The 27,755-nt window shown below is 41.8% G+C and overlaps 2 protein-coding genes across 2 annotated transcripts; both read right to left on the bottom strand.

Moving 5' to 3' along the window:
* LOC132993068 (E3 ubiquitin ligase TRAF3IP2-like) lies at positions 1–4,194 on the bottom strand. Its single transcript, XM_061062718.1, has 10 exons — positions 3,825–4,194; positions 3,219–3,662; positions 2,965–3,107; positions 1,940–2,087; positions 1,587–1,786; positions 1,135–1,223; positions 972–1,040; positions 709–813; positions 515–589; positions 1–367 (listed from the first exon to the last, which is right to left on the bottom strand). Exons 2-10 carry the CDS (start codon positions 3,644–3,646, stop codon positions 197–199), a joined length of 1,428 nt encoding a protein of 475 aa, XP_060918701.1. The 5' UTR covers positions 3,647–3,662; positions 3,825–4,194; the 3' UTR covers positions 1–196.
* Positions 4,195–4,489: 295 nt separating this feature from the next.
* fyna (FYN proto-oncogene, Src family tyrosine kinase a) lies at positions 4,490–26,395 on the bottom strand. The gene is made up of 12 exons (XM_061062717.1): positions 26,220–26,395; positions 17,546–17,802; positions 14,936–15,032; positions 12,595–12,693; positions 12,035–12,138; positions 11,508–11,657; positions 11,186–11,350; positions 9,931–10,110; positions 9,482–9,558; positions 8,824–8,977; positions 7,199–7,330; positions 4,490–6,130 (listed from the first exon to the last, which is right to left on the bottom strand). Exons 2-12 carry the CDS (start codon positions 17,790–17,792, stop codon positions 5,922–5,924), a joined length of 1,614 nt encoding a protein of 537 aa, XP_060918700.1. The 5' UTR covers positions 17,793–17,802; positions 26,220–26,395; the 3' UTR covers positions 4,490–5,921.
* Positions 26,396–27,755: the final 1,360 nt, after the last annotated feature.

Here is a 27,755-nt window from a genome sequence, read left to right as displayed (position 1 = left end):
CACAGTGAAAAAACTTTATTGACATATGAAAAAAAACATCTGTTGGCCTGCATATGATAAATGTCATATACCATGAGCTTATTGGCTTTTAACTGGAGCAATAAAGAGATTCACAAGCTGCACAATATTCCAGATAAGATGCACTAGAAAAACAAAACAATCAAATGCTTCACAAATTCATTATCATGTATGCTTTTTACAGGGAAGTTGCAGAGCTGGGGGCCACAGGCCTGATGATGAGGGTCAGCTCCATGGGTACAGGTGGAGGAACATATCTCTCCTCTCTGAGCAGCCGCAGTAACAAATCCTCAGTGTCCTGTGGCCAGCGGTACACGCGAGTGTTCAGGAGCCAGGTTGGTACGTGCTTCTGCAGTTTTACATTTTGTGTTATGGTAAAGAAAATGTTGTTGAGGGACAGAAGTGGTGGGGAAATGAGAAAAGATATTAACAAACTACAAAACTTCAGAGTTAAAATAAATGCTTTTGGTTGTTATTATAAAAGAAATAGTCTTACCTGGGATGCATTGGGGAAGAGAACAGGTATGAATCTGAAGTTCAAACTGCCTTGCTGAATAAATTCAGTCTGCATCTGGCAGAATAAATGTTATAATATAATATTATTATATTCAAAATTTTAAGTATAAGCAAAATATTAGAATTATATTTTATTTACAGAAGATTAAAAAAAAACAAAAAAAACGTCCTCACCATGGAGTGAATATATTTCGTCTGTAGACCATGACTGTCCACGACCGATCCTTCAATGTCATCCTTATATTTTGGACTGATGGCAACGATAATTAGGTTTGATGGCTTTGGAAAAAAAAACATGTTACTGGGTTTATCGCTGCCTGAAAAGACAACAGCAACGTGGAATGTACATATTTTTTTTTTCTCTTAGTAATTGCTGATTTCTTTGTACAATTTTTTCAAAGACTGTATTTAAGGTTTTAAGAGCTGTTTTCACCTACGTCTTTCAGGTAGCTGTCCTTCCACTTGTTGATGTCCATGCGTCTGATAGGGCTGTCAAATATGTCAATCTGAAAAATGACATTCAGCAAGTGTAAGTTTACAATCAAATGCCGACCAGAGGCCATTACTGTTTTTATTTGAAGTGCACACAAAGTGGCTTACAGCTGGTCGGAAACCTTGTTTGGTGAGAAAGTCCACAAAGGGGACGACCTCTGAAGAAACGTCAGAAGAATAAGTTATAAAAACATTTCCTGAAAAGAAAATAACAGAAAAATCCAAATTAATTTTCAACAGCTTTGCAACCAACTCAGGTATTGAAACTGCAAAAACAGCTGAGAGTGTTGTGAATTTAGAAAGTAATTTTATGTATCTAACCAAGCCCCAACAGGCCAGGCAGGTTTGTTAAAACAACATACATTAATAATAAAAACACACCCTGATTCCTCCTCTAACTTATTGACAAAGACACTAATTAAAAGCATTTTTCATCAAGTTCCGTGATCAGTAAATTCTTGAGCTGTCAAGATTCATTTCACTCAAATAGAAACTGAGTGGCACAAACAGAGGGCGGCCTTAAAACACGAGCACCTTTCCTTCAAAATGAAATGACTCACGGCACTCATCCGGCAGACTGATGGTTCTTCTTTTCTCGTGTTTATGTGAGACGGACGCCTCTGCTGCTCCGGCTGAGCTCGGGTTCATGACGCTGACCTGTGACACGCCCTCCACAGGCGGGACGAAGAACTGGGGCACGTTGACCGAGACGCTCCCCTGAGCCAGGCTGGGGTTCATTAAGTCATCCCGACTCCTGAGCCTGAAGCAGCAACATAGAAAAAGATTCAGAAAGGCTCTGCATTTGAATAATGCTGAAAGGTAATGAGTTTGTGCACTGGGTGGGAAAAAAGAGCTCTGGTATATTGCATTTTGCATAAATGTTAACCATGAAACTCAGTTCTGTTGTTTTTACCAGTTGTGGGGGTCATCGTAGGGTCTCATGGGCTGCCGGGGAGCAGGACAGTAATATGGCTGAGGAGGGAATCTGTTGGAGGGATTAAAGTTGTACTGCCTTTCTCCTGCAGTATCATAAAACCTAACATCCATGGTATGACGAGGCTCTGTGGATGCAAAATATTTTAAGCACCTGATGAAAAGTTGACGAGCTTAGAGGCAGAATATACCCCCCCCCCCCCCCCCACCACCCACTCCATTAAAAAAAAGGCACAAATGAATGCAAATCAAATTTTTTAGCATAATAAAAACTCAGCTGCTGCTAACTGAAGCTTTCACTGAAGGTTTTTATAGTTACACTTTGAAGTGGCCTACCTGTACTTAACTTAATTTTCTACGTCGCCATAGTTTAGGATGAATTATGAACATTTTACAACAAATCCTCTCAAATGTTATGCTGCATTCATATAAATAAATGCGTTACATTAACGCTCACTGGATTGCAGTTTCTTCTCTTTACACTGCACTCTGTTTTGGACTGCAAATCATGCACTTACCTGCACAACTGCATCGCTCCTTCATTGCACCTTTTTGTACATTTTTATATTCTATTATATATTTTGAGTTGCTCTTTATATTTGTATCTTATTCTCTTTAAGTTGTCAGCAGGAGCTCTGCTGTTTTTATACTTCCTTTGCCAAGTCAAATTCCTTGTATGCGTAAACGTACTTGGCAACAAAAACAAGTTTTTTTTTTCTTAACATTAAAATCTTGATGAAATTATTTTTCGCATTCGTAATAATAATGGACATGAAAAGACATGTTTTGAAATGGAACATAGTAATGCATGATAACTTTTACTTTTTATTCTGTTAATATAATGTTTATATCATCAGCTAGTATTTTAACTTGTATTTTTTTTTCCTGCTGCGTTTCCTTCTGCAACCTTAACTTTTTTAGTTCTCTTGTCATTTTTACAGTTTTGGCCTCATCTGGTAATAAATAAACAAATAAGTAAATAAACTCTCGGCAGAGTTCTCCTACCATAGTCGTGTCTGTGGTGTTGAGGAGGAAGATAAGGACTGTAGTGTTGCCACTCATCATCAGCTCTTAGTGGCAAAGGAGGCTCAAGTTCCTCCTCATCGCTCTGAGGTTGAGAGCTGTAATCACCCTGCTCTCTAGAAATGCTAAAGAAAGAAAGAAAAAGACATCAACCCATAAAAACATCCAATCCAATTCAAACGCCTTCTTTTTAACCTAGTTCCTGACATCAACATGATTTTTTTTCCCTCAGTCACCTCATGCTGAGTGTATTTGCAGGTCCTGTTCTTCCACTCTGCTTTGATCTACAACAGCAGCACTCTCCTCCAGTGTCAGTCTCCTCGGTGTTTGCAGGACGATAGGAGTAACCACCCGGAGAGGAGTGATGATGGAGATTCATCCCGACAGAAGTCGCTCCTCCACTGTCCGGCTCTCTGCGCTGCATCAGATCTTCACTTTGTGCAGCATGAGTATGATGACTCCTGCTGAACATCTGGCTCGCCTGTTCGACTCTGCGCGGGCTCTTTGGGGAGAAATAATCAGCGTCCATGTAACAGAGTGGCGTGACTCTGTCATGATGTGGAGTAGCGCGAAATATTCTGTTTACTGTGACTTCAGGAGGGAAAAATGGAGGGTGACTTTTAGACTCGTTTGAAGAGGAAGGTACTTTTTCAGATTTCTCCATCTAACCAGGTTAGTGCCTACAATTAAAAACAAAATGAAAATGACATTTTTAATGCATAACCAAAGCCACACATACATACTCTATTAAATATACAACACATGAAAGAAACTTTATTCATATAAAAGAATCCTGTGTAGCTACTAGGGCAGGTAGACTGTAGAGAGAAACAAAGACCTACCTGTTCTCTGCTGGATTCTTCACACTCCTCTAGGTGCAGAGGCTTGTGTGTGTTACAGCCTGCTATATGCAAATTCTTCACACTTCAGCTCCGTCCAATCAGAGCCATGAGTGTAGAGTTTGTGCGGCTCAGCCAGACCTTCCAGGAAAGGTTAACTGGAGGACGATAGTGTCGATAAGTAGATTTTAATTTTAGGAGTTTTGTTGAAGTAAGGAATCTCATTGCGGTTATGGGAGTGGAACGAGCAGCTGTGAGACATTAAAGGTTTCCTCTTGAATGACCAGCATGGAAGGTATTCCCCCAAAAATGAGTCCGAGGATGAATTAAAGTTAATATTTAAAGCTCAATCCATTTAAAATAAAACATCTCACAGAGCACAAATTAAAGAGTTCTCCCTTGTCCAGTGTGCAGTGAGCTGCTCTCTAATCAGCAGGTAGACACCTACCAGGTGATTTGCATATATTGAGTTCAGTCATGTTGTCTTTGTGTCAGCTTCAGCCTGAGGTGAAATCACACTTAATACCTCTCACAAACACTGCACTCATTGTACACACTAATGACTGATCCCTGCTGTCGGCTTGCTGTCAAAAGGTGAAGCCTGGAGGAAGTTCCTGTCATCTGCTGCGAGCCGATTTGTCTCGAAGCGCGCTAAGTCAACAGAACCATGATGGCAAGATTGTTTATTTCAAAACCAGTTGTGTACAAGTAACAGACAGAGACAATAAATAATGCAGAGACCAGAAACATTTTCTGTATATCTACAGAAGTGGGACGACACAAAAGTGATGCAAAGACAACATTTCTGCTCACTTTTAAGAAAGCAACTTGAAAACACAGAGAAACGGAAGAAAAAAAAAAAAAAATGCACCTTCTCACACACAGAGAGAAGTTTGACACTTGAGGGAGAGACATGTCACCCAGAGCTGCAGGAGAAAGAAATATTCATGTGATTTAAAAAAAAAAAAACGACACACAAGACTGACCAAACTTAAGCGAACATACCACAAAAGAAAATAAAACACGTTTGGTCTCGTTCTTTTCCAGATACACATTATGGAGGGACAATGTGAGTGGCAGTTTGTGTTTTTGTTTGAAGCAAAAAGGACGATGCAGAATTCTTACACAGCCTGCTGCCATACAATTATGCAACATACATTTTAAAATATTGCCTGTATAATAAGCAGTCAGCCGAACAGTGACAGCAGCGGGAGAGGACATCTGCCTCCTTTCCAACTACAAAAAAAAAAAAAAAAAGCCGAACTAAAAGTTACTTTAAGCCGATCTAAAAACTCATTGGCTGAAGCTAAAAATGCGATGACTGCACTTAATATTAGTGCAGATGGCATATAAGTTGGGCTGGAAGAGTCCATGATTCACTAGGTTAGTGTGTAGAAAGCATGAAGGCATTCCTTTACATTATAAGAATATTACTAAACAAGAAAAGGCAAGAACAGGTGTTAAAGTACATCTAAGTTCCTTGAGAAGAGGAGAGTAGTATTGTTATATTAACCTCGTAAAAAAAGGCCAGTGGACTGAACATCCAGAAAAACTCCTTGAGATACTTCAGTCCACCGCTTCTAACCATTCCTACAGTTATTTTGTCCCCATCTGTTACTAACTGTGAGCCGCACGCACGCTTTTCTACGAGCCAGAAATCTGAAATAACTTTGACCTTGGATTAAAAAACAAAAATCCACACATTTCCAAAATATCAAAAGTAATATAAAGGAAACAAAAAAAAAAAAGATAAGTAACAAGCAATTTATATTTACACTACATACAAGTTAAACAACATGACTTGTCTGGTTCATCCATGGCAGTCTTTTTTTTTTTTTTTTCCTTTTTAAGTCTTCAGTCATCTCAGCGCCCCCTCCCGCCTCAAAAAACATCCTTTCATTTGATGAGATTCCTTCCAGAGAGGCAGCTGTCTCCGTTTGTATGAAGTTTGGAAATCAAGAAGTCAAGTCAATGAGCTTTAAAGATCGTTACAGCGACAGGATGAGAGAGAGAGAGAGAGAGAGAGAGAGAGAGAAGGTGGAAGTCTGGCTCCCCCTGGTGGAGAGCTGGTGAAATGGCATGAGATGAAGGCAGCGGTGCTCAGAGGTTGTCCCCCGGCTGGTACTGAGGCTCTGTGGCAGTGAAGTAGTCCTCCAAAAAGGCCTGCAGGTACTCAAAGGTGGGCCTCTCCTCCGGGTCCTTCTTCCAGCACTGCACCATCAGCTCGTGCAGCGACGGGGGGCAGTCCTGCGGGCACGGCATCCGGTAACCCCGCTCCACCTGCTCCAGCACCTCGCGGTTGTTCATGCCTGGAGAGAGGAAGACATGAAGGTACATGTGGCTTTACAAAATGACTTTTTTCTCTTCTCTAATGAGCTCGCTCTGTTTTTTTTTATTTTTTAAAACAGCTTTCGGCCTGAAATAAGACAAATTACAAACATTTGAACATATTTAGAAAAAAGGTGACGCTTCCCTGCTTTCAAGGTGAAAAAAGTAGTACCTCTAATTTGACCTAATTAGACTGTACTGGATTGTTTAGATGACATATTGTACAATGTTCAAAGAGGTCAAAGGTCAATGTCCATACTTAATAGTTGAATATAATAAAGGTAGAGGCTGACCTGTACTTCATTCCTAAGATGTTAAACTTAAACTTTCAAAATAAAACTAGCTAATATGTCTCATTTTGGAGTGAGTTGTAATACCAGTTGATATATTTGCATTAAAACATTTTACAAAGATAAAACAGATAGTTTTCTAAAGGAGTTTATGCATCATCTCACTACAATAACAAAATCAATCATCACCCATTAGGGCATGGACCACCGTTTTGAAGTTAAACATTTTGGCCTCTGATTGTATCTGACAAACTTTAGTGACTCTTTAGTTATGTTCAATATGTTACAACCTGAACTATTAGTGCAGCCTACTTGCTGCTAAGTGGCGGCTTAATCAGCTGGAGTCATTCCAACACTTGTGTGCATGAGTAGGGACTTTAAAGCAGAGCTGGTTAACAGATGTTAGCAGAACATGAAAAAAAGAAAATCTCCTCATGCAGCATGCAAGCGTACTAAAAGATTTGTTTTCAACCCATGTTTTTTTTGGTTTTATAATAATTCCTAAATGTGTACGATGGATGAAAAGGAAGCCTGTCACATCGCATGTTCGCACCATCATCTGGGAACATTGCCTTGCATAATGCACGCTGTAATCTACATTATGCAACATGCTGCTCTCTCTCTTTTTTTTTTTTTTTCAGCGAACACAACCACTGCTAGCTAAACGCTTTTAGACCACAATCTGCATTAATGAAGCACGAGCAATCATCCAGAATTGATTAGGGGTTCACATAATGCGCAGGGTTTTAACGCTCTCACCTGGATATGGCACTCTGCCCTTTGTCACCAGCTCCGTCAGCAGGATGCCAAACGACCACACATCCGACTTGATGGTGAATTTTCCGTAGAGAGCCGCCTCAGGAGCCGTCCACTTTATAGGAAACTTTGCACCTAAAAGAAATGCACATACAATATGGTTCAAAATCCTTTTTTAAAAACCTGTTATTTTACCGTTGAAGCAGTAAGTAGGCCACTCTCCCCTGCTGATTTATTTCCCTTCTTCAGGGATTTCATTAGTGCAGAAACATGAGGACAAGATAACATCCCACCAAGGAAACAACGGAACAATTCCATTATCTCTCTCTCTCTCTGTGTTGCTTTGCGCTCGGCCCAAGTAAACAATTAAATGGCTCACAAGTGAGGTGGTGATCGTGTTGACACAATGACTAACAGAGCCTCCTGGTGGAGTTCACGTCTGCCGAACAAAGTCAGGGAGGAGCCCTCCAACCAGAGCGGGACCTCTGAAGTGTAAAGGAGTCCCCGCACCGACGAGATCTCCCGTCGTCTTCTGTGCGCCACGCTGTAACCACGCGCGCTCCTGCTTTTTCCACTGCGGTCGCCAGGACAAACTCCTGCTCATTTACGGCACTTAAACTGAAAAGTGGTGCGTTTGTATGAAGTGGAATAAGAACATCTGCCAGTTCACCGACTTTTTTCCTCTGACAGTAAAAGGGTTTTCAGGAGGTGCTGTGGTCGGAGGACGTAGAGGATATAAGAGACACGTGAAAGTAAGACAGCAGATAAAGTAACAACTTCATCTCGGTTTCAACAAAGTACATGAAAGAAACAGATTTCAATATTTTAAAACATTAGTTGTTGACCTCTTTATATTTCGGGCGCTGGTTGCTGCAGCTGCTGGTAACTCGTCTATAGCTTGATTATACGTTGCTAAGTGTATACTAAGTAAATCATATTAAAAAGGGTGATCCTGGGCGCTGGTGGCCTAGTGGTTGGTGTCTGTGCGCCTGATGTTCAGAGGCTATGCTCCTCAATGTGGGCGACCCCGGGTTTGAATCTGACATGTGGCTCCTTTCCTGCATGTCATTCCCTAAACTCTCAAGCCCCGATTTCTGACTCTGTCCTATCTCTACAATAAAGAAATCAAAAGCCCCAAAATAAAAAAAAAGGGTGATCCCTATGTTCTAATGTTCAGCAGAAGTATTATGTTGCCATGATTTCAGTAACTTGTGCTCTACAGTTTGATCCATGTTTTTCTCGCCTTGTAGTACACAGACGATGATACTAAAGAACATTTTTTAAACCCTCATGATTCTCCTGTAATTCATGGAGGTATAAACAGCCTTTCTTCTATTATTTAAAATCTGCTTCTCTGCTGTGTGATACAAGGGATAGCAGAGATAAGGTTATAGAGAGGAAACGTTACTCACAATGAAACTGAAGATGAGTGCGTGATGAAGAAAATAAAGTTTGCCCATCTAAGAGCGTTTTTTTTTCAAAGCTTGCTTTTCACTCAGTCGATAACTTTCAACTTATCTCTGCAGTATTCTAGCAAGTGATTTGCACATTTTTGAAGTTGTAATGTTGGAACCCCCGATCATCACTTGTTGAAATAAATCTGCAACCCATCCAGCATCCAGCCTTACCTTGTCTCGCTGTGTATTCATTGTCTTCGATGAGCCTGGCCAGACCGAAGTCAGCGATCTTGCACACCAAGCCTTCCCCGACCAGGATGTTTGCAGAGCGGAGGTCTCTGTGGATGTAGTTCATCCGCTCGATGTATGCCATGCCCGCTGCCACCTGGGAAATTGAGTCGTTTTTTTTATTAATCAAATGGAAAATCACATCAACTGAGCACTGAGCACTGAGCGGGGTCAGAAAGATATTTACAAACATTAACAGACATTTTATGATCCTAAAAAAGTGGAGCTGCAATTAAGAGCAACATTTTCCATATTTGCAAAATGTAGAGGTTTGAATACTTATTGTCTTCAAGCAGTGAGTCATAGAGCTTCAGAGCAGAGTACTATAACTAACTGAGAGCATCAGTGTATTGTTCATAATTAATCTAGATTCTGTATTCACTCTTTGTATATATCAACCACTATTATTAAGTGCTACATTTAATTCACTTCCAAACGTCTCAGTCATATCCACCTGGCTTTCTAAAACTGTTAACACTGGCGTACAGTCAAGATGAAACGTGGATAATTGAGCTACAAAAAGAGGTTAAGGAAATAACTGGAAACAGCTGGAGACTATTTTTTCAGCATCAGCCAGATTTGCTTCTCTTCAGCGGCGTACCTGAGCTGCCATGTCCACCAGATTTGGCAGCTTGAGGCTTCGTCCTTCTCCGTCTTTCAGGAAATCAAGCAAACTCCCTGAGAAGAAACAGATGACAAAAGGAGTCAGTGTGTTGTTGTGTTTGCGTCTTCAGATGCCAGCTCAGATTTGGATCAAAAACTAAGAATCAATCCTGGGATTACACTTGGCTCAGAGTTTTTAATTTGCAAGTGATTTACGAGGATCTCACTGTTTCTGAACAATTCACAAAAACAACAAGTTGTTTCTGTGTCAGTGTGGTTAAACGTGTTAGTCACAGTATAGAAAGTGTGGACATGTGATGCCGTATTATAAAGTAGGACACATACTGTACTGTCCATACAGCAGCATAAATCATTCAAACACTGTATAGGTGTGTGCATGCATGAAAAGGATGTAATATTCATGGCGTAGCTTCAAACGGCCTCTACCTTTGCACATGTACTCGGTGACGATATAGATGGGTTCTTCTGACACCACCGCGTACAGCTGCACCAGCTTGTCGTGCCGGAGCTTCTTCATGATCTGAGCCTCCTCCAGGAACGACTCGGGTGACATGGTGCCCGGCTTCAGAGTCTTCACCGCCACCTTGGTGGTGCCGTTCCACGTGCCTGACGAAAGAAAGAAAAAAAGAGCTTTGTTTCAGGGTAGTTCTTTGGGTGTTAGTGTCGGGCTTTTATTTTGAAAGGAGGAATATAATGCTGATCAAAGGAAATATGAGAGGTAATGGAGGAGAATAAACTGTGTTATATACGGCTAGTTTTAAGTGACGCCCCATGTACAGAGGTTAAAGTCCTTGTCGCACTGGTTGCAGGTTCGACTCCCTCTCCAGATGCTGCTGGTCCATGTCATCCCCCACTCCCCCTTTCCCCATATTACCTCTCTCTCTTAAGCTGTCCGATCGAATAAAGACCAAAAAAGCCGCAAAAAGTAGCGCCTGTGTTGCTGACGAACTTAAACCAAAGCAGTGCCACAAAATGTGCACATTTAACAACGACAGTAGGAAACCTCCCTTAGGGGACCCCATCTGACAGCGATCACTCTCTATGTGCTGCTGATATTGGTTGGAGGGCCCCACAATAGATTTTTGCCCCCCCCCCCAACAGAGTCTAGAGTCGCCACTGTGTGTAGGTTCTCCATTGGCACATCGCAGTGTAACAGATTATAACTCTGGTATATGGAACACTGAGTAAAGAGATGTTTGACATGTTCAGACTGAATACATGTTCGTGGCTCAGACAACATGTTCATCTAGAATCAAATTAGACACACATGCATCTTCACATCCACATGTGAAAACAAATCATGTTGACCTGAAGTCGGCTAAACTACAACAGCATGTGTCTGTGCCGAGATAAATACTCCTTGGCAAAACCTTATCCGACATAACCGTTACCATGTTCTCTAAACTTTCTAACTTCTCTAAAAGGCTGAAGAGAATCTTTTTCCAAGTCAGAAAATGAACACTGGGATTGTGCAGAGATGAAGCTGAATTCCTGAATGAAATCACTGAAAGCAAACACTCCACCCTGTGAGTAACATTAGCTCATTGTTAGTTTAAAACGGTCCAAAACATACAGTGATGTTTTGCAACGCCGCTGAAAACGTTCCAACCCCTTCATCCCTGCCAAATGAGGATGCACAAAAGAAAGAGAAAAGAAAAGAAAAGAAAAAAAAGACACCTACCCATCCAGACTTCTCCAAACTGGCCGTTGCCGAGACGTTTGATGAGCTGCAGCGATTCTCGGGGGATCTCCCACACGTCTTTGGTTTTGACGGACAGGTCAGTCAGGCGGGGCATGCCTTTGTGGCACGGCACGATGAGGCGGCAGCACAGCCCTGCAGCCCGGGCTGAAACAACAAGGCGGTTTGAATTTTAAATAATGTAGAAGAAAACAATAGGACAGATTTTTTTTTTTCTAACTAGAGAGTGAGTAGATGCAGATCCATCACGACAGGGATGTGTTGGTTGTACATTCCCCCCCTCACAACTGTTGCAGAGTCTCACCGGAGTAGTGCTGCACCAGCTGCTGGAGCGTCTCAAACTGGGCCCTGGTGGTGATGTAGTAGCCTCCGCTGTCCAGCTTGCGAATCTTGTAATGTTTAACGTGGTCTCCCTTGATGTCATCCCAATCCTGGATGGAGAGGGAGTAGGCCCCTGGAACAGAAACAAGAAAACGATCAAGAACAAAAAACGGACAAATTCAAGCAGACAATCTCTGCTTAACCATGTTTGTTTTCAGAAGAGCAGATTAGACGCTGCATGGTCGCACACAATGCAAAGCTTCAGGGCACTGAATGTGGAGCAACTACATATTAAATAACATAATGCAAAACTGGATTGTAAGCGGCTGTCTGCGCTGAGGATCTTATTTCTAAGATGGCTATGAATAAGTTGCTACTACAGCCACATTACACATTTAAAGGGGAAGTGTTACTACATTTTTATTTATTCATGAAACACTTCTGCTCGCGTCCTAAACTTGAAAGCAGTCAACACTTCGGGATGTGAGGCCCCTGCTCGGTCGGGAGTACCTTTGGTTGTTTCACTCTCACGGATGAGGAAAGTGCCTCGTGCGTTGCCGTTGGAAAGAAGCTGCCTCTCTGCGTCCTTTCGACCTAATTTACCGAAATACCAGCTGCAGGGGGGGGGGAGGGAAGAAAACAACTTTGAAGTACTTAAAAGTTTTCCGAATATTCTTTCTTTTATTCTAAATTTATTATGTGCATGTCTGCTGAAAGAGCTTTATACCAGTGGTTCTCAACTGGTCAAGCCTCAGGACCCAACAACTACTCCTTCAAGAGAAATAGCAACCCAGATTTCTGGTATTTTGTCTATCAGTCAGATTTTATACAATAAAAAAACGTCAGACGGTACAAAGCGTGGCGGAACAAAAAAACTGAATGAAACAAACTTGTTAAAAAAGCACTACATAAACTTTTTGACACAATTTTTCTGTTTTTCACAACAGCTCCGCGACCCTCTTTTTGGGTCCCGACCCACCACTTGAAAAACACTGCTCTAAAGAATTTACAGTACACCCTCAAACTCTGTGTGTGTGTGAGTGTGAGTGTGTGAGGGAAGTTTTACTCACTCCTCAGCTTGGATGGAGTCCACCGGAGCGACGTAATTGCTGGGAATGTAACCAGTTCCACCTGTAGTGAGAGAACGAGCCTCCCACCAGTCGCCCTCGCTGTGGAGAACAGGACAGAGAGAGAGAGAGAGAGAGAGAGAGAGAGAGAGAGAGAGAGAGAGGGCAGGTTGGAATCAACAGGCACAAATAAACACTGAGATATGGATGATCAGATTTACTGGCTGTCTCATCAAAACAAAACCAGTGCTTTCTAGTGCGTGGGCCTCTGAAGCTTTGGTGAATCATCTCGTTAATGTCCGACTGAAATCACAGCTTGTCATCTCTGTTTTCTCTCAATCATAATGTCATCTTGTTTTTTTAAAAAAAGTTATTGTGAATAGTTTTCTGTTAATAAACAAGAAGACAAAGGATCCTTGGGGGGGAATCTTGTAAAATGTTCTTTTATGCTCGGCTGCTTAGAGGCGGGTGTTCGTGTTTGATTGACAGCAGCAGGCAGACCGCCAGAGAGAGAGAGAGAGAGAGAGAGAGAGAGAGAGCTCATGAAAAAGTCAAGAGATGTTTTTGAGATAGATAATCGATAGATAATAATAGATAATAGACTGTGTTTTATTTTGTATTTATGACTTTAAATGTAATTTTTATAAAAAACAAAAACAGTCATATCACACGGTATACAAAGAGCAATCCATTACAACGACCCCCTCCCCAACCCATACACATACAAAACCATAACCAAGAGGGGCCAGCATGCAAAAACATACAATAAGAAATAATAGTAAAAATCCTTCTCCTTTCCCTGATCCACCAAACTGATGTTCATCCACTCGATCTTCACTCTGGCCTATTAATAGTATCAGGACACATGCCCCACTTCAGGAGATATCTTTCTGCTCTGCCCTGCATCCTATATGACATTCTTTCATATGCAGCTAATGCGCCTGATTCAGTCACCCAGGGGAGAAGTTGTGTGTTTTAGTTTCTTATATTAATGAAGTTGTGAGGTGGCTTTCACTTTGTAAGGGAGTGGGGAGCTCGTTCAGAAGACAGAAGTCTTTCCAACGCTTTCCTGTTAGAATGACGTTTCCCTCAGAGCCACCCTCTTTTTTTGTGAGGTTACAGCTTTAGTAGGGTTAAGAATTGATTTTAATGAATTTATATTTACATGAGATTTAGGTAAGAAGACGACATATCGACATGAAATCACAGACTCTCAGATTTCAGTTCTGCTATTAGAAAATGTTTCCACAAATATGTTTGTACTCGGACAACCGTCTTATACATGTTCAATAAGGGACTAGTACATTAACGTGTCTGTGTAGGGTCACAGTCATCCAGGTCATGGTCAACTCAAACCTTGATCCGAAGACAACTGGACATTAGTTGAAGATCTTGGAAGATGTTTCTTATCTCCTCTGAAAGGCTTCTTCACTTCTAAACGTCAGTTGTCCACCCGGTTAGTGTAGAACTGAAGAAGAAGAAGCCATGCGGAGGAGGAGAGGTGAAACGTCTTCCAGATCTTGAACCGAGTCCAGTTGCCTTTTGGATCAAGCTTTGAATCTAGTTAAGTGCTCTATTAAAACTGTGGCTGTCAGGTACTTCATCCGTTTCCAAGCAGTTAGCAAAAGTACATCTCTAAAGTTTTCATCTGAACTCCTCCGACTTCAAAACACTACAAAACAACTTCTTTGTTTTATCATATATAAAATATATCGTACATTTTTTGGGTGCTAAATTTGTTTAATTTAAGTTCATATATGAGAGCAGTTGTTATAAAAAAAAACATTGTGGGGGCGCCGGTAGCCTAGTGGTTATGTTGCCCCATGTACAGAGGCTATAGCCCTCTCTGCAGCGGCCGTGGGTTCGAATCCGACCTCGGACATTTGCTGCATGACATCCCCCGCTCACTCCTCCAAATGTTTCCTCTCTCTCTCTTCAGCTGTCCTATCTAATAAAAGCAAAAAATAAATGCCACAAAAATATCTTTAAAAAGAAAATTGTGTTAAATCACATTAACTAAAATGTTGTTATCATGTCGTTAAATATAAAAAATGTATGGAAACCTGCAGAATCCTTCATCTTATTAGTATTTTCTATACAAAAAAAGAGCAAAGACATAAAAGCTTAGTCTTAGTAATCTTAAAAACATCAAAAAAAGATCAGACTTCAGATGTAGCAAACGCCTCATAAACTGAGCCGGGCCTTTAAAACAGAGAGCCGTTCTCTTTGTCTGCATCTGTTCAACAACATTCAAACGTTGACAAGTGATGTAAAACAGAGAAGGGGGGGGGGGGGAACACGACCGCCACCCCTCACTCTGTCATGCAAATGTTTTCACACTTACGTGCTGTTGAGGATCTGGAACCTCTCCCCCTTTCTGAAGCTGAGGTCATCTTCGGTCCTGGCTTCGTAGTCGTACAGAGCGACGAACAGAGTCACTCCTGGAGGGAGACACGAGGCGGCATGCGGCGGTTAGAGGAGGAGGAGGAGGAGGAGGAAGAGTCGTGTTGGTGGGAATGTTGTTGTTGGTTTAAAGTGTTCGGTTCTTTCCATCAAAGAGAGAGCAGTGACTTCATGATAACACATCACGGTCCTCTTTATTTACTCGTCACACATCTACATCGTTCTCTGATTTACTTTGTATTTTTTTTTTAAAGTTATTTTTGGGGCCTTTTTGCCTTTATTGGGTAGGAAAGCTGAAGAGTCACAGGAAATGTTGGGAGGAGATAGAAGAGGATGATGTGCAGCAAAGGGCAGAGGTCGGATTAGAGACAGCCGCTGCGCTCCCCGCTCTGATATACTTTTATCTACGAGATACAACAAAGATGCAGAAAATAACGAGTACCACTTTGAAATAAAGGTTGCAATATTCCCCATTAACTTCAGCATGCTAATTAGTAGCATACTGGCTTCTTATTAGTCATTATTAAGAGTTTGTCTGAATACCCTCCTAATTACTGCTCATTGATAGAGAGTTGTTGTGCATGAATTATGATCTTAATATGCTTTTGCTTACTACTACCTTATATTTGCCAGACTAAGCTATAATAATGAAGTTTATGTTGAAGTTATTCACCTCTCCTACTCTCCTAAGTGTTGTTACTGCAGCAGCTAAAAGGCTTTTTTCCTGTGCTGTATCTCTTACATAACCTTCTCAACACCAAACAACAGACACAGTTAGCAACTAGCTGGTTAGCATGTTAGAGGATTAAGTTAAAGGGATTCATTAGTGGGCTTGGATCAGAACTCAAATCAAGGTGAATATCGGACTCGTATTTGTCAGCATGTTTGCGTCTGCCTGATGCGTAAATTGGGCTTTTGTCTACTTAGTCACTCGTTGCAAATCTATTGGGCGCTACTAAAATGTAAAGGTCGAGGTAACAGCTAATGGAGCGCTCCCAAAAGTGCAGGGGGGGGGGGGGGGCGTGTCCAGAGGGGTGGCCAGGGGGTGGTATAGGCCCCCATGGAAACATACAAAATAAATCAACAGTTGCAAGTTTCACATGAAAATGAAAGAAGCGTTTTGTTTTGCATAGATAAAAAAATCTGCCTTTTGAGTCTAATCTCACAGAACATCCCAAAAGGATGCCGAGGCCAATCCAGTTCATCAGATGTGATTTGGAACGGCCTGAATAAGCCTGAAACTGTTAAAAATGATTTCATTTTCTGATCTGATCTGAATGCTCCCCGGACAGTCAAGAGCCACATGCGGTGCTCGGATAAAAAGCGCCGCACATTTCCAGTCACATTTCCAGTGACCTTCAGAACAAGATAAAAACAAAACTGCCCTCTGTCTCACAGGCACACACTGACTTTATTCAGGGAGTTCAGATGAGGTTTCTGTCCTGAGGTCTTCTCTTTAAATGCTCGGATAAAAAAAGTGCAGCTCAGTGCTGCCCCTCCTGAAGTAATGTCTTATTCATACATGCTGCTGGTGCTGACTCTGTGAATGCACAGTGTTTATCTCTCTCTGCTGGGGAGCTAAAAACTAAAGTCGTTTACATCAAAGGGAAAGATTGTGCTAATTTATTCATCATCGCGCATCATATGTATCTTTAAAATCTTAAGTGAACGACTGTAAAGCTTCTCTGGCACAGAAAAAAAAAAAAACAAGACTTTTTGCACTATTCAGCAAAACGTCTGATCTTTATGGTTTGTCAGAAGTGCCTCACAGAATACCGGCTTTAATTTAGGTCGCTCTGTTTTTTTTTCATTAACTTTAGTGGGCATGTATCTTCTGCTGTAACATAAACTCATCACAGCAACACAGAAACCAACACAAACAGTAGGGGATCATTTCTGTTTGACTTTAAAATACAGGAGAGGGGAAAAAAAGGGTACAAACTTACTGGAAAGTCGACACACTCAGCTTTTTAAACTAACTACTGGATGAGAACCAGATATGAAGCAGACCTCGGAGAAGTTAACACTTTAAAAAAACCTGCACAATTATATTTCACTTCCATTGAATTGCTCTTTTTGTGATCGACCCCACTTCAACCACAGCAACACATTTCAGAATGTTTTACTTAAAAAAAGGTCAAATATTCTCCTCCTTTTCAACAAGTTTAGTTTACTCTCAAAGCTCCACAAAACAAGTCTGTGAAATCTCTTCCTGTATTTGACCATGCCTATAAATCCCTCTTTTTCAGCCCTCTTCCGCCCAGGTTAAGGTTGTTTGTTTGAAATAGTTTTACCTGATTATTTTATTGTCACTTTAACATATTGTCATCTGTTCAATTGTGTTGCTGCTATTCTTGTCTCATTCTCTTGTGAAATAGTGATCTGAATGGGACACACCTGGTGAAAGAACGGGTTCAATATAATTAAAAAAGAATAAAAGAGTGCTTATCGCAGGGAAAAAGTATGACAACGTGTATATTTTCCCTTCAACGTAACCCCACATGGTTACACATATTCACAGAATTATCTCTCAGCTCATCCTCTGCCTCACCTGTTCCACCCCGAGAGCGAAGCGTCCCGGACTGCGAGGACGTGTGGACTCCCCCGAACACGGTGACCCCCTGGGAGGCCGCGCTGTGGAAGTTGTTGTAGTTGGGGATGGTGGTGACCCCGAAGCTGGGGTAGTGCTGCGGCGTGGGGTCGGAGCCATAGCGGTACCCCGAGTTGTGTGAGATGCTGGTCTCCCGCTCGTCAGTGAGTTTAGCTGCTTCTTTATCCTTACATTGGACACAGCCCATTCTCTACTTTCTGCGGGAGGAAAAAGAGAGAGTGGGGGGGAAAAAAAAAAAATCAGCACGTAGGTAGAATAACTGCTCAACAGCTGGCTCCGTCGGGGAAATTATGATTCAATATTCCATTATTCCAGCGTTTCCTCTGAGAGTTACACAGAGCCGTGTGAGATATCTTTCAATTAGGCTGAAATTAAACGGGATACTCCAAACTCTATTACTACACAGAGCCTAATGTGACAGAGCTGTGCCGTCTTGCTAAAGCAATCATCACGTAAATACAGCGTGTGTACATGTTGATGCTAACAACACTTCATGCTGAGAAAAATCCGGTTTAGTTTGGCACACAGGAAAAAAACAGCGCCACTTATACACGCTCTGCTTTCCCACCTTAGTGCACGGCCACACGTGCATTTACAAGCTGGCATTGCCCTTTATTTTTGTTTTCTTTACAAGGAGCCCACACACCCGTCAATAGATTTACAGCACAAAGACAGAACCTTTTCCCCGGCTCTACTCTTGAGTCTCATGGGGGGGGGGGGGGAGCATTTGGCCTCACTAAAGCAAAGCTAAACCCGGTCTCTGTAATGAGCAAGGCAATCTCCTTTGCCAATTAGAAAGAGCCTAACCATCTTAAAAAGACCCATGCATATACTAACGCACAAGTCGCCCCCATGCGCTCCCCCCCCCCCCCCCCCGTGTGCCCCTCTGAGCCAGTTCAACAGGACTATGCAGAGTCCGCTGACGGCACTGTTGTCTTTCAGTAGCATTAGCAGCCAGCTGACTTTGGAGCTAACTAATTGGAAACACACTTGTTTTCAGTCGCTGTGGATGAAGAGAGATAGTGCTGGGGGGGGGGGGGGGGGGGGCAAAGCCCAGAGCTACAGCAGATGGAGGAAGAGGAGAACCATCGCACCACTTCTGACCTCGGATAAATCCACATTAATGGGAGAGTCGGTCACAGGTGGCGCCTCTTTTCTGCCAGGAGCGATTCAGTGTAACAAGAAGAATGGTACAGACTTACAGGACAATTGTTTTGACAAAGGTCATGAAAAGGGAAAGCAGAACGGTCAAGTGACAGATTTAGGAGGGGGGGGGGGGGATCTTTGAGTTACATTATTGATCAGATGGAGAGCTAAAGAATCAATCCAAGCCATCTTAAAATCACAACTTCATCACTCATGTTTAGAAAAAAACAATTGTTTAAACTCCTCAATGGGAAAATGATTTGTTTTATATGTTTTCTATGATACGTAAATGTTTTATTTTTTAATATATTTCTTTTTTTGTCCTTTTTTTTGGGACATTTGGAGAAATGGAAAGATGTCCGTGTGAACCCCAGCATCTTGTATCATTTAGTTTCAGCTCCATTATGACTTTAAAAGACACTTTTCTCTTATCTCAGCTCAGAGTCATGTAGTAAAAATGAATGAATGAAAAGGAAGTTACTTTGCAGTCCAAACTGAGCTGGTTTGTGAGCCGTGTGCTGGAGGACACTGGAGTTTAATGGTTTACAAGGAAAGCTGCAGAATATATGACCAAATTCTTTCTGGCCCTGTTTCACATTTACTAGAGAGAAAACCTCAATGCCTGCTTCAGAAAAAAAAAAAAGTGCTAACAGATGTGTCACTTTGAGTACTGCAGCAGGGGACAGGAAAAGTTAAGTGTTTTTAAGCGAGTGTTCGGTTCCTCATGTCTACATAAGAAGTAAAATTGTCTTTGATAGTTTTATCTGTGGACTCCAAACTTATGTTGGAAATGTTCTTAAAGAAGACTCTTTGAAATACAGCAAACAAACACAATCGAATATAAAAAAAAGCACAAAGGCAAGTTAGCATGCTTCTTTTCTACGCTGTCATTTGCATGTTTCTCAGTCTGCAGGAACAATTAGCTGCAATTATAAGTAACCAACTATTGTGTGATTCCTACAAGTGTATTTCTCTGCTCTGCACGAAAAAATATCAAACAGCATTCAGATCTGAATCGTTAAGTACTGGGTGCCAGACCAAACATTTAAAGACACAGGGGCAAAAGGAAGACTACGTCCACATACCAGAAGCTGCTCCAATTCACATTTAATGGAATTTCGTTTTTTTTATTTTAATGGTTTATTTGAATCAGGGACAGTGTGCAAAAAATAAAAACACGAGTCTCAGAAGAGAAGAGATGTTTTGTACCAGATCTAGCTCATTTCCATCTGTTGTCCCTAAAACGTTATCACCACACCGGGCCTTAACCCTTCATCACACTCTGCTCTGTAACCTGCAGTCAACAGCTGCATGAAAGTTAAAACATGCATGCAGAACCAAACACTGAATTAACCTCCTGCACTGACTCTCTTCTCCTACCCTTGCTCCACATGCTTAACTAAAGGAAGTCACTGCAGAGAGAAGAAGATCATTGTGATTTATAACTGCCTATAAAACTCCATTAAAATACCCTGAAAGGAACAAGCCCTGCGATAGCGTTACAATATAAATCCAGACCGAAGCTGAGACCACGGACTGAAATAGAAGAGGAGGAGGAGAGTCTATATCTCCTCTGTGCTGATATTCACTGCACTCCTTTTCCAGAGCTGCTCAGGTATATTTTAAGGTTAAACAACAACAACTTTAAAAGACGCTTCACGCCTCTTACTTCCATTTCTGGTTAAATTCCAAAACGCAAATCGGGTCACGCCTAAACCATTCACACCCCTGATGGCAGAGGCTGCTGTTGACAAAGTGGCCATCAGTGGTAGCCAGTCGTATTCACACACGTTCACAAGTCGTCGACGGTTGTAGAAGATGTCTTGCCCAGTGCGGCTGCAGTAGCTGGGGATTGAACCCCCGACCGTCCGGTTGAGAGACGACCGACTCTACCAACTGAGCCTCCCCAGGCCACCCAGTCATCGATAACAAGGCTACAATAATAAACCAGAGTTAAGGCAGTTTTTCTTCTGTTTCTGCATGAAAAAAAAAAGCAAACACAAAAACAACAATACTAGTTAGTAACATCAAAATCTTTTGAGGACTTTGGAGGAGAATTGCACGAGCAGGTAAATATCAACTGAACTATGATAACACAGGTGTGGTGTGTGTTCTTTTTTTCCCTGCAGGATTTGCTCTTGAACTGCAGCGATTGAAATAGCTTCCTCTCCTGGAGGGATCACAGTAAATGAGGGGAGATCGCACGTCGTCGTCGTGCTGCCTGTGGAGGATTATAATAAAAAAAGAAAAAAGAAGAAAAAGAAAAAGTCCTTCCCTTGAAGAGAAGAAAGCCCAGGGACGACCACATCTTCGACATGTCTGTAAGCATTTCTTGCCGCACAGAAACTAGGCCATCTTGTTTTGTTTATATACGTTTGCTCCCTCTGTGCTTTGTTTTGCTGTTGGCATTGTCAGCTTGGTAAACATTTGCATATGAGCTGTGTTTGTGTGCTGCCTTTGCGTCGTCGTTAAAGTTGCTGAATCAGACGGTTATTCTTGATTTATTACGTTTAGCTTATGAGCGCGTCTTGCAGCAACAGGCAGATTCATCACAATAACGCACTAAAAGAGTGTTCATCACATGCGTTCAGATCCAGAGGGGCCGACTCCTCTCCGTTATTCGATTACGCGCATGAATCAACACTATGGATCATATCAAAACGTCAAGACAAAGCGCAGCGACGTGATGATTTCTGCCTTGCATTTCAGGAGACGCACACATAATAAGCAGACCGCTCTGTGCTCGACCTGGAGCTCAACTTTCTCCTCCCCTAAAAATAAAAAAAAAAAAAAAAAAGCAGATGATGGCATCACAGCCGCTGGACTTTTTTTTTTTATTCCTTTTCGTGGCACTGCCTTGGTATCGCATGACCACCTCAGCCTGAGAGAACCCTCGTCACGCTATTTTCAGACCCCAAATGAACAGCTTGCCACCGAGAGGGCCGCGCTGCTGCCGTGATAATAAAAGGTCCGATGTGGAGGGAACTGTATCTACTTGTCGTTTTGTAACAGTTAATGAAAAAAGAAGGAGGAGGCTTTCACACACAATAACACACAACCAGACAGGGGGGGGTTTAAATTAAAGCCCCTCATCCTGATTGGCTAAAGATGCAGACTGACATCTGACTTTGATGTCTGTTGAACTGTACTCATCAGCCCTGCTGTAAGATCCTTTCACACCAGAAACTGGAAGTGAAGAGACGTGAAGATGCCAACATCAGGAACGCAAAGTCACAGGAAAAGGAGAAATTAATTTCCTGGAATAATAGTGCTTTGTTATTTCGAGGCTGAAGTGTTCATGATGTACAATAACAGGGAGAGCCGGGAGCCATAATGACATCCTCAGCCCGTTATAGTAAAGCTGTCGGATCAATACACTAAATTAAAAAGGACAGACATGTCAGGGTCACACAACGTGACTGATGGATTTAACAGGCGACAGTTAGTCCGGCCTGAGAAACACACATGTGTGCAGAATGGAAACTGTTTTTCTTTAGACCGAAACGACCGAGAGCACTGGTTCAGTAGAGCTCAAATGTTGACTTTTTTTTAAAAGGAAACATTTTGGATTTTGGACTAAAACAGGACATTTAAAAAAAAAAAAAAACATGACCTTGGACTCTGGGAGGATGTTAATGGACAACATTTTTTTTTGACATTTCGTAGAGTAAATGATTGATCGGCTGACGCCTGAGTGACGTCAGCCATCTGTTCCTGCAGGGGGCTCATCGGCAGCAGCCGCCGATGCTGGAAATCCTGTCGCAGCCTAACTTTCAGTCAACGTTATCGTTCATGAAATTAAAACGAAGCCATTTAATAAAATTCATCCCCTGTACAGTGTGTGCCAGTGATGACAAGAAGTAGTCAGACCCAGTGTTTCCCCTAGGTTTACAGCTTTGGGGCGGGGCGGTGGGGAGGTGCGGGCAGACGGACGCCGACACAAACACTTGAAGGAATCTTGGTGTTCATGCGTTACTTTTAATGACAGCTGTCCTGTTCTATCGGAAAGGTATCCTTAAATGACTTCTTTCCCTGATTTCAGACTCTATCCACAATCCCATATCTACAATAAAGGCACAAAAAGCCCAAAAATAAATCTTAAAAATTGTGGTTGTGGTGTCTGTGTGACTTCCGAGGCTCCAGGAGACAGCCTCAAGTGGACACTCGACGAACTGCAGGATTTTTTTTCACTTCCGCATTGGCTTCATTTTTTAAATCACCAGAGGTCGCCTCTTGATCTTTTCCTCAATCAGTCCAAAACATAAGCTTTTTCAAAGTGATCCAGTTTTAAGATCTGGTTGAAGGAGAGATACATTCTTAACAGGGATCAAGAGAGTACACACAGACAAACTGAGAACAGATGTCCAAATTATAGTGTCATACAATAGATGAAGGGTTTTCAATTAAGACTTTAAAAAGTTGGTTTAACATCAAAACACACAAAAATGAGTCATTAGTACAGCCTCTCCCCCCATCTCATTCAGAAATATTACAAAAACTGCAACCTCAAAAGCCTTTTATATTCCTTGTATGAACTATTCTACAACTTTAAGAATATTTTGTCCATTTTGCCTGAAAACTGTCAGAAGAAAGATGAAGTGAAGATGGAAATGGTTAAACAAGAGGCTATTGGTTACAGCTCTATTTAATGTGTAACAAGCTGACCTTGTGTTCGTCTATGAATCATCCTAAACCTACCTTGAGCTTTAGACCTTTGATATTTAAATACTTCAGCTTTTATATTCAACCCTGATGAGTTCAATCTCTCTCTTGTTCAAAAAATTATAATTTGGAAAATCAGTGCAGCCGTTTAAAAAGTCAGCTCTGTTTGATTTTCAGTGTGGGGAGTCTTTACGCTCGGATCGTTGACGTGGAAACAAGGTCAATCCTCCGACACCCCTCCTACTGGAGTCATCCTCGCGACGACCTTATTAAAACTCCAAAATGAAACTTTCTGTTCATTCAGACACTTAAATGACATAAAAAAAAAAGAGAGGATCATTTGCGATTGTGTGCAGATTTCAATACGTATGAATCTCGCTCTTGTGTTTACTGGATCGGGTACAACTCGGACAGTCTCCTCCTTATGGAAGCCATTCTCTGGATAGTTACAATATTTGCTTGTGTCGGACAACTGAGTTCATTCAGCGTATATCGACGACAACACAATGGGCACATTTCACTCTGCTGCGAGATTATCAGCACAATGAAACGCAGTGTTGAGGCTTTCAAAGCATTCTTCACTTTCTCAATGAGCTCGTTATTTGAAACCCACAGCTGAGCTTCATACAGTACTTACGTGTGGGTTTAAGACTAACCGGGGCTTCGGTGTCACAATGTCCACAGTGGAGTGAGTTGAGTCATGTTGTTAAACCACTGAGCCGATTGTGGAAAAAACGGCCATTCAAGTCAGTGAGATTTGGGCCCTTAATAGATGAAGATTTTTTCCAAATGGGAGAGAATAACAAACACTTTTTTTTTCTTCTCGCTTCTTCTGCCTGTCAGTCCGCACTCAGGGTCTAAGTGCTTCTTTTCCAATTGTGGTGCCAATGGAGGGTAGTGTTCAATGTAAGAATGCACTGGAAATAATGATGGAGGTTGGAAGTTTTCTGGTAGATCTGAGTAACCAACCACAAAATGTATCAGTACTATACAGAAAAAGAGGTCAAACTGAATCAACAAAACCCCAAAATCCTTCAGTGCAGGTTCTCCAAATGTGGAAGATTGATACTTTTCTCCTGTTTAGAAGAATTATGAACTTAAAATCAATGTACTGTACGTTGGACTGTTTGTCCCAAAATGTTTTTTTTTTTTTTTTTTAATCAACCAGGAATTCAATCAATCAAGTAAACCATTAGCGGATTAAACCATAATGAAAGACAAGGCTACAATGTGCACACACACAAGTCTTTCTAACGTGATGAAGACCTTATACCGTGTTATTTAGTCCAATCAAAAGTCCAAAATCTGAGAGATATAAATGTCAAGATGATGATGAGGGGGGGGCGCCGGTGGCCGAGTGGTCAACTTGCATGCCGTTTCCCACTCTCTCTGTCCCCGATTTCCGACTCTATCCACCGTCCTGTCTCTCCAATAAAAGGCATAAAAAGCCCCAAAAATCAATCTTTTTAAAAAAAAAAAAAAAGAATAACAACGAGAACCTTAAAAGTTGGAACCATCAAACGTTTGGCCTCAACAATGACTCAAAATATTCAATCAAATGTCAAAATACTGGCTGCTGATTAATTCTCCGGTGATCGATTAATCTCTACATGAGAACAATGAATCACTGCAGCCCATAATCTACTGAGTGACATCTGTTGACTGACACAAAACAATAACTATTTATATCTCCTATACTTGAACACATTTAGTGGCTTTAAGCGTAGAAAAAAACAAAACATCCTCTTGACATGTTTGTATTTACCAGAAGTAAAAGCGTGTGTGCCAGTTTTTTCTGTGTCTGTTCAGCTGTATGGACAGAGAGCACCTGAGGGGGGGGGGGGGGGGGGGGGGGGGAATCAACATGCTCCATGAACTATATGCAGCTCCTTTCTTTCACATGTGAAGCATATCACGCGTGCTAACGGTGTACAGTCTATTCATGGGCAAATGGCAGGCTAAACAAGAGCTCCAGGGTGCTCGGTGCATGTTTGCAAACCTGGCTAACTTATTGCACAACTGATGCTCCCTGCCCCACACACACACACACACACACACACACACACACACACACACACACACACACACACACACACACACACACACACACACACACACACACACACACACACACACACACACACACACACACACACAGTCTCAGTATCATCCCTGGTGTTTGCCAACAAGATGGATGGCTGCAGCTCCAGACTCATCAGATAACCCGATTAGGACAGCTTTAATTGGATATTTAACGAGGTGGCAATGCAATTAGCCTGTAGCATATGACAATTCTTCTGAGATGAATCAATAGGAGGCTGTCTGCAGGCCGTTGTGGCGTTTATTATGTGTGTGTGTGTGTGTGTGTGTGTGTGTGTGTGTGTGTGTGTGTGTGTGTGTGTGCATGGCCTCAGTGGTCAGCTCAGCTCTGCAGCGCATCCATCCCTGCTGCTGCTGCTGCTGCTGCTGCTGCAACACAAGAGGAGCCCCCTCACTGCAAAACATCATGCACAAATACAAGACCACCACTGACCCTCTCCCTGTGTTTCTACGTCTTCTCGGGCTGCAGTAAACCGTCTGATATGGCCCTGCATCTGCAGTAAGACTGGAGTGAATGTTGGCTTGACACAGTGTGTTATTTATCTCCTCTGCTCCCTCTCTCTCTCTCTCTCTCTCTCCCTCTCTCTCTCTCTCTCTCTCTCTCCGGAGATGAATTCATCTCGCAGTTCCCATCGCAAAGAATAGGGGACAAGGCGGGTGCACCAATTGAAATTCAACACAGGAGGAAAGAAATTAGCGTGCTTACCGGAGAGAAATCAGACTAATCCATCGGAGTTTCCAGAGGGGGCTTTTCGTGAGGTGGGGTCGCCGATGGTTTTTCTACTCTCTGTGACTGTTTTTCTCTCCTCGCATCGAGGGGGGAGAATAAGCGGTGGGATTCCGAGTCCCTGCCGATTCAGGAGCTCCTGTCGCCGTCGTGCGTACAGATGATGACGATTGCGACCAGGGCAAAGCTCACAACAACAACACACGCAGATTCCGGTCGATTCTTTCAAAATAAAGCACTACAAATAGAATAGAATAGAATTACTTCATTGATCCCAAACTGGGAAATTGTGGCGTTACAGCAGCAGGTTCTCCAAACACACAATATGAGTAAGAAAAAACCCCACAATATTAGCAAATTTAAACACAATATAATATTAAATACAAAGTGAATAAGCACTAAAAATATCAAAACTAAGAATGAGAATACATACAACCAGGATTTAACTTAGCATTACTAGTCTTAAATATGAAAGATTAAATGTAAATGTGCAAAAAACAGAGTTGTAATGGACAGTATTGACATAAGTTAAGTTAAATAAAACCATGTTAAGAAAAAGTATATCACCAGAATATCTGATCATAGTATTTAATCAAACAAACAAACAAACAAAAAAATTAAAAAAAGAAAAAATTAATAAAAGTAAAACTACACAAAGAATGCATGATTTTTATTATTTTATATATGCTTTCTAAATCGTTTCTAATGTTTAACTTTTGGTGCTTTTATTGCATCCTGCACGCTCTGTGGGCTTTTCCGGTTATCTGCGTGCGTCTTGACGCAGCTGTGATTGCGTACGGCTGATGCGGACTCACGCCGACCAGGAGCTGTGAGTGACAGCGCACTCCTCCAATAGGGGCCTACAATGTGTAGTGGGTCACCGCCTCGTCTGTGGAGTGACTGAAAAACAGGGCAAGGTTGGCAGATTGTCTGTGTTTGTTCAAGTGATCAGAGCGCTCTCTCCTGTCTCGGTCTGTTAAATGTGGAAAAAGAAACAAGAGAGTGCACACAACCTCATACAGGAAACGACTAAATCAATTAAGTTTTAAATTGTATTTTTCTCCTTTTCATCACGTTTCATTAAAAAAATCCAGTTGTAGTAGTAATTGCAGTCGTTTACGGTCAAACTAAAACGATGCTGTTTATTTCCTTGTTAGAAATTAAACTGCTTTCATAATAACTTCTTTGCTACATGGATAACAGCAGAGTAATCTCGCACTTTGTCACATTAAATAGGCAGAAAAACTGAACGGTAGCTTCTTATTTGGGGTGATATTCAAGTGATGAACTGCTCTCACCGAAGGCTTCTGAATAGCTGAACTTTGAAAACATTGTCGCCTTTTGTTTTGCTGAAAACATTCGCAACATTCAGCCACTGGGAGGGAATTTTGTGGAGGCAAAAAAATCGGATCATTTCAGACTTTACGAAGATTTGCAGTGATTTCAAACATGCTCAGGAATGTAACTATGAAACACAAAGCTGACCTCTGACCCCTGTTCACTCAAGAGCTCTCC

This window comes from Labrus mixtus, chromosome 18 (assembly GCF_963584025.1).
Source record: "Labrus mixtus chromosome 18, fLabMix1.1, whole genome shotgun sequence".
In the NCBI taxonomy this organism is placed as follows: domain Eukaryota; kingdom Metazoa; phylum Chordata; class Actinopteri; order Labriformes; family Labridae; genus Labrus; species Labrus mixtus.
This window is presented reverse-complemented; position numbering and strand designations above follow the sequence as displayed.